We start from the raw sequence: 11,698 nt of genomic DNA on the forward strand, positions 1-11,698 counted from the left end.
TGATTTGAACATTAATCACTGAAATTAACTCATTAAAATAGTCAATACGTAATACATTGAATTGCATAATTGATCTTACACCTTTCAAAACATAGGATGTTACAATCTAACTAAATCAACCTAAACAGAACCTGAACAAGGCACACCACAATACACACACACAAAGCTACAACTAAGATCTTCATCATTTTCTGCAAGTCCTTCACTGAATTTTCCAGCTGACTTATCCTCCTCACCATTGTGCAATCTTTTTCATCAACTTTCTCTTCAACACACCACTTGAAAAAGTTACACGAGCTGCCAATTGAAGATCCACCCTGTTATTCACCAAGTTAGGGAATCTATCAACAAATGCATCAATTCAAAAAAACTTTAACTCAAAAGGGTATACTTCAAACCTTGTAACGTGGACAACCCCAGAAATTTCTCCCAGCATTCTTCGTAGTTCTCGCCACTTTGGTTACAGCAACATCACCACAGTAACAAGTAGGGATTATCCCACCTCCTCTCACACCACAACCATGGGACCACCGAGAAGATCCTTTGCCCCAACTTCTCGAACACGACGAACACCCTTCAGAAGAAGTCATTCGTATCTCAAACACCAATTTCTCTGCAATTCCTCAAACCCTAACTTCTGATTTCTTAACCTCAGTAATATTATCACATTTACCCTCTCACAGCCACGTATCACCCTCTCACAGCCACGTATTACCCACACACAGCCACGTAGCTAACTTCAGTCCACCCTGTCAGCTGCTCCGTTAAAAACTCAACGCCGTTTCCAAAAAGGACTTAATTGCACACTTTTTACAAAAGTTGGGACCACATTGAACTTTTAAAAAAAGGTAGGACCGAATTGAACTTTTACCCCCTTTCGAGGGACCAAAAGAGGTATTAAACCTTTATGTTTCTAATGATATGATATATTGATATAACATATTTTATAATGTCAGTATTCCTGAGTTTATCATGTTTGACGAAAAAATTAACAAGAAACTAGAAGCAAAAATCATTTGTGAGAAACATCAATAAAAGATCAAAACCAAATCATTTTTTAGCATTACCCTCTCAACCTCAAGCATATTTTGCTGAGCTAAAAGTGCAGAGTAGTAAATAAAAAAAAAATTTCTGATAAATGAATAGATGTAAAAATGGAGATTTATAATAATATACAGGAGGTTAACATAGTAAATAAATTCAAAAATGATTATCCTTCCACGTTGTAAAAGTAGTTTGCAAGTTTTTTTTTAAAGATTTATGCAAGTTTAGAGATTTTAACGTGTATTTATCATTGTGGAGTATAATATATATCCCAATAAAATTGATATCTTATAAGAGTTGTATAAGTTTTGTTTTAGGAATGATAACGAACACTTATTCACGACACCTCACTCTAATTTGCCCTATGTCATCACATGCCATCCCATCCAGAACTTCTCAACTCTTCTCACCAGTGATCAAAATGCCCAAGCAGATATGCTTTAGGTAGGTATAGTAGACCCCTGAATTTTCAGATAAACGTTTTTCATGTTTTCCTTTTTTTTTTTATCTTTTCATTCATTTCTTGTGAATCAAATATGGTTCATTGTAAGATTACCAGTTATGTTCTCTTCATAATTTAAATATTGTGTATGCTTTATGACAATATTATCAGTAATTTGTTTTACACTGAAGATTCTCTAAAATAATTAATAGAAATAAAAAAACAAAACTGTTTAAAGAATATTTTTATGTTTTATTACAAAATTATCATTAAATTGTTTTATAATAAAGATTTTTTAAAAATAATTTTAATAATAATCAAAGTAAAACTCTTTAATGATATATACGTTTTCCAAATGAAATTTTAAGAATTTAAAATTCCAACAACTTTTTAGAATATATATATATATATATATATATATATATATATATATATATATATAATTTTAACCATTATATAAGAGATACATCCTTTAATAACTCATGTTTTATTTATCCATTTTATAAAAGGCGTGCATCTTTCACCAGCTTACCTTTTATTTAAATAATTGTATCCCTTAATAATAAAAAGATATATACATATATTGAGTAATTGGACACCTCTTCCATAAAAAAAAAAAAAAAAAAAAAAAAACTCCCTAACTTGTTCATTTAAAAAACAATTTTTTAAACCATTTCTATAGAATTGTTTATTTTCTAAAATTATATTATTTAATTTATTACAAATACGAATACATAACCACAAAGCTGCATGTAATTTCATTAGTAATATATAAATAAAATTCTCTCGATTAATGTACACAAATTTTATTCACTATACAACAATAAGAACACTGATGTAAAAAGATTAAAACAGTAAATGCACAGTGAGAAAAAAAATACAGAAAAGAAGTCAAAACAGTGGGATAAAATTACAATGATTATTTAATCCAAGTACTACTTTCTGCAGACAAAAATATCTTTCAGAAACATTCTATGATACTAAAGCACATTCAGAGGAATAGATCAGAGTGAATTAATGAAAATGAATAATAAAATAATATCACTAGGGTAGCTTCCTCGGAATCCTTAATCTATAATCATTTATCGTTTGCTAATAAACATAGCTAGTGAGAAAGTGCTGAGAGATTAGTTTCGACCAAGTGCACAAATCATACAGTTGCCACGAACACAACATGCAGTCAAGTTCTACACCACAATCAAAAACAGGCTTGATTCCTCCACGTATAAAAGGACAAACTATTTTCACTATTTATTATACTTGCAAAGTTCTTCCAATGGTCATATAAAATTTTACATGTACTCTATCACCAGTAATTACTGAAAATCACCGTATCAGTCCAAGTTAAAAGCTGTTGGCTGGAGCATAAGGAATCAATGACCAAGCTGACGTAGTATGCAACTAAGAAGAAAATAGAACTTTATGCAACAACTAAAGGGTACCCCAAAGTTCATAATTTATCTAATGTGATTGGAGTTTCTATATAAGAGAGTTCAGTCAGTGCTTCTTCAGACACGCAACTGACCTGTAATTATGGTCACGATGCATATACTAACATAGGCAGTAAGTGTGCATCACACCCAGCTCTCTCTGTTAGAAAAATCTTTTGGATGCATTGCAAAAGTTCCTTGCATCATTTTCGTTAATAGGACCCATCATCAGAAAACATGGAATGGAGAGAAAAGATGAAAGGGTTAATGTGCTGGTACCAAAAGTTGCAGATTATGTTGCTGGTCTTGGTCCTGAACATCTATATATAGATGGTTTCAGTTTTTTCTTATACATAGAAAACGAAAAACAAATTCTGAAACTCCCTCTTTCATTTCAAAATTTGATCTTAGAAACAATTTAATTCTATCTACAATCTAATTACATATACTAAAAATTAACATATCAAAAATTAACATGTCATTCACATTGTCGCTAGAACTAAAATTAAATGGTTTCTAGGATCAAATTTTAAAATGAAGGAAAAAATTTCAGAATTTGTTTTTCTTTGGAAAAGCTGAAACCATCTATATATATAGATGTTCAGGGAATAAACATCTTGCAAAAAATCTGCAACTTTTGGTCCTACAGTAACCCTTTCATTTTTTCCGGATTCTCCATTCCATGTTTTCTGGGTCCCACCAACGAAAATGATGCAAGGAACTTTTCCAATACATCCAAAAGATTTTTCTAACAATCTCATGCTACTTCATGTTCACTATCAGGCCCTATGCAGTTACAACACTAGGATTCGTCAGGCAGTTCGTCCAGCTTGGTTGCAGGGCCAGCTCACCCTTACATTATATTTTAAGGGTCTTCTCATTTTGTAATAGTGATGTAATTGTTTCTTCTCTCAAATTCAATGAATACAAAATTCTAATAGTCCTTGAAAATTCAAAAATGTATTGGGATGTTACTAGTGCTCTACCTCTCTCTTTTATAAATAATAAATTAGTCATCATAAATGACATTTTCCCTAGAGACAAATTATAGTTGAGTGGACTAATAGAATTGTGGTAGGTAATTGGATCATTGCCTCCATGACTTTTGGCCCCAAGAGGCAAACCGTTTGATGCATCAGATGGGTAACTATAAAATTGCGTCACATAATTCCAATCCATACTCTTAATATATGATAGATTTGTACTTCTTACAAGGTCAGATTTTTTTTGTTTCAAATCCTTTAAGATGTCTGACTATAAAAAGGCTGTTTTGCCAAGTGAATTTAAGTAAAAACAAGTTAGGGACGTGATTTCTCTAACCTCAAAAAACATATTCGGCATTTCAATCGGAAAACCCTGCTTCCTATAGATTTCTGTATGTAAAAGATCCCTTTCCCCGTATTCAACTTAATTATTTCAATTGACTATGCTAAAAAATATTCATCTGGTGAGGGAAGTGTTTGTACATCATTGTTAAGAAGAACTAGGAAGCACAGAAGGTAACCTCATAAGCAGCTAAAAACAAATTCAGTTTCGGCACAGGTCTACTTTCCTTGGACGTTTTTTCTCTTTTCAGAGCATTCCCTCAAAGCATGTATTTCTGTTAAGAGTTCAACGATGGTTAATTCAAATACAATTATGGAACTTAAACTTTCTGAATAAAAAAAAGGTTAAATAATTAGTTAATTGGATTCCAAAACAAAATTTCCATGAATTCCAACAATGCATTCATACACACTCTCAACTGCAATATTAGAGAGGGATAACATGTCACGTGGGCAGAAAGGAACAGAGAAATTGTGAAAGATGGATACCTGGCTGGCATGCTTTCCAATTCCTATTTGATCGAACAACACAATCCTGAAAAATAAAGAAAAGGAATCCTCTAGGAATGGCCAGATCAAAGAATCTTAAATCTGAGGGTTTAGGGTTTTCGGGAGGGAAAATAAGTAATTAACAAAGACAATGAAGTTAACCTGCATCAAGCGATAAAGAGAAGAACATTCATTGAGCTGATTTACGTTCTCGTCATCCTCGTCCACATCGCTCTGGTGAATGCCTTGCGGCGGCGCCAAACGTTTTGCTTCGCTCCGGTTCTCCGGCAATTGCTCCATTTTAACTGCAACAGTTTCACAAAAACCAAAACTCATAAAACAATACCGAGAAGAGAATGCATGAAACTAAGTAAAGCTTCACAAAACAAAAAACGAATCTCCAAGAAAACAACCTTCAATTTTTAAGATATCATGCACTTCAGTTCATAACCAAAATTTTCAAATCCCCTATCTTAACAATACATGGACGAAAAAAAAGAAATTAAAAAAAAAAAAAAAAACTTACTCAGTTCCTCTCTGACGAAGGATCTCAAACTGCTCGGGGGAGAATCCCCTCTCTTCGGTTTTATAAATAGAGTTCGTGCTGCCATTTTATTAAAGGACACGTGGCACGCTCTTGAGCTTCTTTCCTCCTACTCTACTACTAAAAAAATATAGGAAAAGAAAATAGGTTTTTGGTAAAAAAAAAAAAATCACTTCCTCCATTCCGGTCAAATTTCTTCTCCACTCCATACCAGAAAATATATTCCAGAAATGATAGGGTAGAAGAAGAAAATATGGAATGCAGGAAGTAATTGTCAAAAAAAAATTAAAAGGCCCAATGATCGAGTGTGTGGGCTCAAGAGAAAACAAAAGAGGATGTTTCACCCTCACCTCTACCCTTTCACCTCCCCCTTCAAACTTTAAGAAAATATCAACTTCGTTCCTAATTAAAAATATATTTAATTTGTAGAAAATTAAAAAGAATCTGGTCAAAAATCATTAAACAATTTCAAAATATTTTACTCTATTTTTTAAAAAAGTTCAACTTCTAACCTTAAAAAATATATTTTCTTTAATTTTTTCTCATCTTATTAAAGTATTTTTTAACACTGTATTCCTTTAATAGATTTTAAAATATATATAAATTTCGAAATCCCATTCATAATTCTTTTAAATTTTATTTTTAGATTTGAAATTTAATAATAATATAATTTGATTCAAAATTTTAGTATTATTTAATATACGTTTTTATCTTAATAATTACTAAAATATAGTTTTTATTATTATAATAGTTATATTAAAAAATAATTAAAATAAAAATAGAAAAAAAATATAATATCTGATCTAATATATTCAAATATATTAAATTATATTAAAATAGTAAATTAAATTAAATAATTACTAAAATTTAAATAAAAAAACAAAATTTTAAAAAAAATTGTTAATCGGATATCCAAATCGGTTAACATATTTTTCTAATTTTTTTATTTAAAATTTCATAATTATCTAATTTATTCTACTATTATTTAATATACTTTAATATTTTAATAATATTTAAAATATAAATATATTATAATAATAGTTATGTAAAAAATAAAATTAAAATAATTAAAATAAAAATAGTAATAATAGAACAAATATTAATATAAAATTTAATTAAATATACTTCAATATATTAAATTATATTAAAATATAAATTAAATTAATAATATTAAATTTTAAATAGAAAATTAAATTTTGAAAAACTTTCGGATATCAAACCCCAGGTTAAAAATATTTTTTTTATCGGATGATAAAGTTATTTTTTAAAATATTATTTTTTATTTAAAGTTTAATAATTATTTAATTTAACTTAAAATTTTAATATTATTAATAGTATTTTTATATTTTAATAATTATTAAAATATGATTTATATTTTTAAAATATTTTTATTAAAAGAAATTAAATTAAAATAATTAAAATAAAAGTATTAATAATAAAAGAAACTAAATATTGAAAAACTTTTGGACGTCAATACTCGAGGTTAAAAATATTCTTTTATCGGATATCAACAACCGATAAAGTTAATTTTAAAATGTTGTATTTTATTTAAAGTTTAATAATTATCTAATTTAATTTAAAATTTTAATACTATTTATATTATTTTTATATTTTAATAATGATTAAAATATGATTTATATTTTTAGAATGTTTTTTATTAAAAAAATTGAAATTAAAATAATTAAAATGAAACTGTTAATAATAAAAGTAATAAAGCAAAAGTTAAAATAATAATTTTGAATCAGATTTTGTATATTTAAAATTATTATTATATTTAAAATAAAAAACAAAATTGGAAAAAGTTGTTTTTATATTTTAATAATGATTAAAATATGATTTATATTTTTAGAATATTTTTTATTAAAAAAGTTGAAATTAAAATAATTAAAATGAAAGTGTTAATAATAAAAGTAATAAAGCAAAAATTAAAATAATAATTTTGAATCAGATTTTGTATATTTATGGATGTCTCAAATTTTAATATGTAAGTTACCTTTCATTTTATTTTTCTTTTAATTTTCCCTTTTTTCTCACAATTCAAAGAAGTTTACTTTTTTTCATAACATCGAAAGGCCCTTAATATAGTGCCCGATTGCATTGAAAAAAACAACAACAGACTGGTGAAGACAGCTTTTTACAGTGCCCAGTTGCATTGAGAAAAATCAACAACAGACTGGTGAAGGCGCCATTGCGTTGCACAGTTGCATTGGAAAAAGCAACAACAGAGGAATCTATAGCAGAAACATTTCCCAGGAAAATGAATTTGGACGGAAAATTCGGGAGCAGTGACAGATGGGGTAATAGTATGAATTTGGACGGAAAATTTGAACAAAAAAACTTTACAATGAATTATATGATAAATCATGTGGTACCTTATTTTGATATATGTATATTTAATATTTCATATCATATTTTAAGTTTACTATATTAATTGTTAGATTATGGATATTTTATGTAAATGAAGTATATATTAATGGTTAGATCATGGATATTTTATGTAAATGAAGTATTCCTTAGTCATTGACAGTCTTCTATAAGTATGATAATAATAAAATAAATTAATTTTAGTACAAAAACGAAAATTAATACCACATATAACTAAATTATATACTAAAAGAAATTATTTAAAGAAAGAAATTTCAGTATCCTAAAAAAACAAAAGAAACATGTGACAGGTCGTATGCTATCTTTTTCTCAGGGCTTATATTCATTTTAGAATAAGCTTTCCCAGAATAAGCTTTCCCAGGTTGCTTTTTTCCATTAAGGAAAACTCGTTTTGGAATCGGCGAAACATGATCCCTGAAAAATTTCAGATGCAAGAAGCACTTTCTCTTAATTGTGACAGGTCCAACTTTTTCCAAGTCACATAGGCATAGTGTATGCTTATTTTAGATATTTCAAAAATTAATCTAGAATCATCAAATGTGATCGAGACGAGATTTTAATTAATCCGTATACTGAATTTTATATTTAAATGTGTACAATGTGAATGATTAAAAGGGTTGATATGTATGATTCATGTGAAGACCTACCAAATCATGAAACAGAAAGTCATGCAGATGACTAAAAAAACAGAGGATTTTATTGGTTCAAGAACTACGGTCCATGCTCAATTATTCAAGCTTTTAGCCACTGGACTAAGCTAGCTATCTTTAAAAATCAAATTAAAACTTCAAACAAAGACAATGTTTCAATAAACACTTCCAATAGAGGAAGGTTTCATATTGAAGCAGTAGCATTTCCTGGAACAAATTTGACAGAAATACTATTCACACAATGGCGTTCATCAGTTGGGGTTTTGAATCCCTCTCCTTTGAAAACATGACCCAAGTGCCCACCACAGGCTGCACAAGTTATCTCTGTCCTCCTCCCATCTGGGTCAGGCTGAAAATCACAACTTCCATAGATTCAATACAATTACAATTTCCAAACAAAGATGCTGCTGTATTACTTGTAAGAAGGAAAAAATGAACATTTTTAAAAACCACTCACAGATCGGTTGATGGCCCCAGGAAAACCCTCATAGAAAGCAGGCCAGCCACAACCAGAGTCAAACTTTGTTGAAGACTTGTAAAGAGGAGTTCCACAGCCACCACAGTTGTAAACTCCTTCTTCATAAAATTTGTTATATTCTCCCGTACCCTTCAATCTGCACAAGTTCTCGGGTGAAAAAAAATTTACAATCAAACTCATGTAAACCAATTTAATAGCTTAAAGGGGGTTTAAGCTCACAAAATTGGATATCATGTAGGCCTAAATGGCATGCAATACACATACCTACAAACATATTATCCAAGATAACTGAATTTTTAATTCCTACCCTGCATAAAAAATAAGTTTTGTCCCTGCTATTAACACCAAAATGATAAACTTTGACACAGCTCCAAACATTATAGGGTCAGAACTATTTTACAGAAAGTAAATCTTACCTTTTTTCTTAAGGCCAGTGACTTAAAAAGGAGAACTAAATGTACAAAAGCTTTTTTTCAAATAAAACACTACCGACAAGGAATGCATGAAACCAACTAAAATCTGCATAAAACAGAAACGCATCTACATGAGAGCTATCACATTCATTTACCCCTAAAAGAGCATCACCCAACCATGAAGTGCTCAATAAATTATCCACACTTCACACTTTAACGATCTTCCTTCTCCGTGAACACGACCTTCAATTCCTACCTTTTTGAAAAATCATGCACTTCAATTCATATCCAAATTTTCAAATCCCCTCTCCCCCAGTGCGGATGAAAAAAAAGAGAGAGAAAAATTAAGAAAATAAAAGATTAGGAATTTACTCAGTTCCTTTCTGGCGAAGGATCCGAAACTGCTCCGGGGAGAGAATCACCTTCCATTCCTCTTCTGTTTTATTAATCGGTGTTGGTGCTGCCATTTTTTCGCTGATGCTCAGAGTGGTGAAATCCCCAAATTACAGAGCCCAGTTCCATTGGAAAAGCAACAACGGGGAATATATATATATATACTAAAATCATTTTCCTGGAGAATGAACTTGGACAGAAAATTGGATCTAGACAGAGACAGATGTGATAAGATTATTGACACGCTCTTGCGCTTACTTTCTCATGCTTGTGTCAGCACGAGTTACGCTACTGCTGAAGAAAAAAAAACACCAAAAACATAACAAAAATTTTCTTTGGACAAATTATAATGGTTGGTTGAACATATGGTTTCAAAATACTGAAAAATGTAATTTCTGTACCTATACTATTAGAAATATTGTTTTTAGATTTTGTTATTGAGCTCAAGTTATTACTTACTCAAATATTTTGCTCAAATCTTAATTAAATATAAGAGTGAATGTCAAATTAAGATTATAACATTATTTATATATTTATTCCTTGATTATAAATTCTATTAGAATGGGTGTTCAGATGTTCCATGGCTACCTTATAAATAAAAAAATGTTCTTAGCAGCCATAATAAGAGACGGGTAGAAAATATTCTAATTTAATGAACGAAATTATTATCAAAGTAGATACAATATTTGGTATAGAAAACATAATTCTCAATGCCTAATATATGATATTCGATTAAATAATTCATTTATAAAACATTCAATAGTGATCTTATTGACGAAGTTCTCCGATACTAAATATTCGATAAATAATATCATAGTCTTCGACAGCATACAGTTAAATATAAATTTACAAATAATGAAAATTAAATTGAATAACAAATAAAGGATTTATTTACTATTTAAATAATATAAAACACACTTAATTACATAGTTTTGGTAGATAGGGTGACAAAATTGGATAATAGTTATCCTTGTAACCCTTTGTTTTGGTACATTTTAAAGGGTTTAGTAGTACTCTCAAAATATGACTTATAACCTGCGAGTTAATCCTGCGAGCTAATCCGGCTATCACGGGTTTGAACAGATCTAGGTTTGAGAAAAATATAATTTTTTTTATGTAAGATAAGTAATACAAAAATTATCAATTTAAAAAACTTATTTGTTTGCGTATTTATTTTTTTATTACAATTGAATTAAATGATATATATTATATATTTATTTTGAAATGTCTTTTGGAGTTAGAGTAAAATTTATTTAGATTTAAATTTAAAAAGTTATAATTTTTTTATTTAAAAAAAATATAATTAAGTAAGTTAGTGAGTCAACCCGTGGAGGAATGAACCATCTAAGATGTTAGCTCCCTAGCGAATGTCTTAACCATTCTGAGCTCTTTTCTTGTTTGTGGTTCTCCGGCAGAGAGTCGAAGGAGGCAAGGATGATACGATTATCATCAAATCAAAGGTGGAAGGAGATTCTCACTTCTTTTGCGAAAGACCATTCCCTTAAATGAAAAGCACATAAGCTCGCTCTACTACTTCGAATACGAGAAAGAGAATATAAGACAAAGAGATTCTTTACGGATTGGAATGCTAACGATTGATTCCCTTTCGGGCTCTTACACAGAAATTAAAGACTGAAAAGAGGAAGAGAAAGCAACTCTGACTCTGAAAGTCACCAACTTTCTAAAATAACTTAAATAAGTAATCCAATTACTTGCTTCGGAAGGAGGTGCCTGTAATAAGTTGGGTCGGGTTCGAAAATTTTCAGTTTACAAATATATAATCCTGTTGAATTGCTTATTAAGAGTCGGATTATCGTTTTAACACCTATAAGTTTAGTCTTGCTTTATGAACTTTATTTTTCCTTTATAATATATCGTTTTACTATAACTTTTGTTTATTTACTTTTTAGTCAAATACAGATTAATAATTTATCTTTTTCTTATTACATTATATATTTTTTTCTTACCCTATGTTATGTTCATTTCAAAATTATCTGGATTATCATTTTAGCTCCCTGATCATATTGTGAATAAAATAAATACTCCTCTAAATAAACTTAATTAAAATTTCAAGAATTTAAATTTTAACCTGTCTGAACAGTCTT

General features: G+C 29.2%; 3 protein-coding genes across 5 annotated transcripts; all 3 read right to left on the reverse strand.

Moving 5' to 3' along the window:
- On the reverse strand, positions 1-1,750 carry LOC128197464 (uncharacterized). Its single transcript, XM_052879482.1, has 2 exons — positions 399-1,750; positions 1-317 (listed from the first exon to the last, which is right to left on the reverse strand). The coding sequence occupies exons 1-2, from the start codon at positions 588-590 to the stop codon at positions 111-113; spliced, it is 399 nt and encodes a 132-aa protein (XP_052735442.1). The 5' UTR covers positions 591-1,750; the 3' UTR covers positions 1-110.
- A 636-nt stretch (positions 1,751-2,386) lies between these two features.
- LOC108342796 (uncharacterized) lies at positions 2,387-5,418 on the reverse strand. Of its 3 annotated transcripts, none has more exons than XM_052879484.1 (5): positions 5,257-5,418; positions 4,893-5,035; positions 4,731-4,776; positions 4,421-4,516; positions 2,387-2,428 (listed from the first exon to the last, which is right to left on the reverse strand). In XM_052879484.1, exons 1-4 carry the CDS (start codon positions 5,339-5,341, stop codon positions 4,461-4,463), a joined length of 330 nt encoding a protein of 109 aa, XP_052735444.1. In that variant the 5' UTR covers positions 5,342-5,418; the 3' UTR covers positions 2,387-2,428; positions 4,421-4,460. The 3 variants fall into 3 exon arrangements, with proteins under 3 accessions (XP_052735444.1, XP_052735443.1, XP_017436087.1); XM_052879483.1 differs by having other exon boundaries at positions 2,387-2,673; positions 5,257-5,417; XM_017580598.2 differs by lacking the exon at positions 2,387-2,428 and having other exon boundaries at positions 2,477-4,516; positions 5,257-5,414.
- Positions 5,419-8,334: 2,916 nt separating this feature from the next.
- Positions 8,335-9,814, reverse strand: LOC108342795 (peptide methionine sulfoxide reductase B5). Its single transcript, XM_017580597.2, has 3 exons — positions 9,573-9,814; positions 8,767-8,923; positions 8,335-8,658 (listed from the first exon to the last, which is right to left on the reverse strand). The coding sequence occupies exons 1-3, from the start codon at positions 9,665-9,667 to the stop codon at positions 8,494-8,496; spliced, it is 417 nt and encodes a 138-aa protein (XP_017436086.1). The 5' UTR covers positions 9,668-9,814; the 3' UTR covers positions 8,335-8,493.
- Positions 9,815-11,698: the final 1,884 nt, after the last annotated feature.

The sequence above is a fragment of the Vigna angularis genome, chromosome 6, assembly GCF_016808095.1.
Source record: "Vigna angularis cultivar LongXiaoDou No.4 chromosome 6, ASM1680809v1, whole genome shotgun sequence".
Classification (NCBI taxonomy): Eukaryota; Viridiplantae; Streptophyta; class Magnoliopsida; order Fabales; family Fabaceae; genus Vigna; species Vigna angularis.

Bases quoted from the DNA above. Each gene is read 5' to 3' on its own strand.
- LOC108342796 (XM_052879484.1), bottom strand. From the start codon at position 5,341: ATGGCAGCACGAACTCTATTTATAAAACCGAAGAGAGGGGATTCTCCC. The intron at 5,036-5,256 runs GTAAGTTTTTTT...AAACTGTTGCAG, and splicing joins CTTCGTCAGAGAGGAACTGA to TTAAAATGGAGCAATTGCCG. The intron at 4,777-4,892 runs GTTAACTTCATT...TTTATTTTTCAG, and splicing joins CTCTTTATCGCTTGATGCAG to GATTGTGTTGTTCGATCAAA.
- LOC108342795 (XM_017580597.2), bottom strand. From the start codon at position 9,667: ATGGCAGCACCAACACCGATTAATAAAACAGAAGAGGAATGGAAGGTG. The intron at 8,924-9,572 runs GTAAATTCCTAA...GAACTTGTGCAG, and splicing joins CTTCGCCAGAAAGGAACTGA to ATTGAAGGGTACGGGAGAAT. The intron at 8,659-8,766 runs GTGAGTGGTTTT...TGTGATTTTCAG, and splicing joins CTGGGGCCATCAACCGATCT to CCTGACCCAGATGGGAGGAG.
- LOC128197464 (XM_052879482.1), bottom strand. From the start codon at position 590: ATGACTTCTTCTGAAGGGTGTTCGTCGTGTTCGAGAAGTTGGGGCAAA. The intron at 318-398 runs GTTTGAAGTATA...GGTGAATAACAG, and splicing joins GGGGTTGTCCACGTTACAAG to GGTGGATCTTCAATTGGCAG.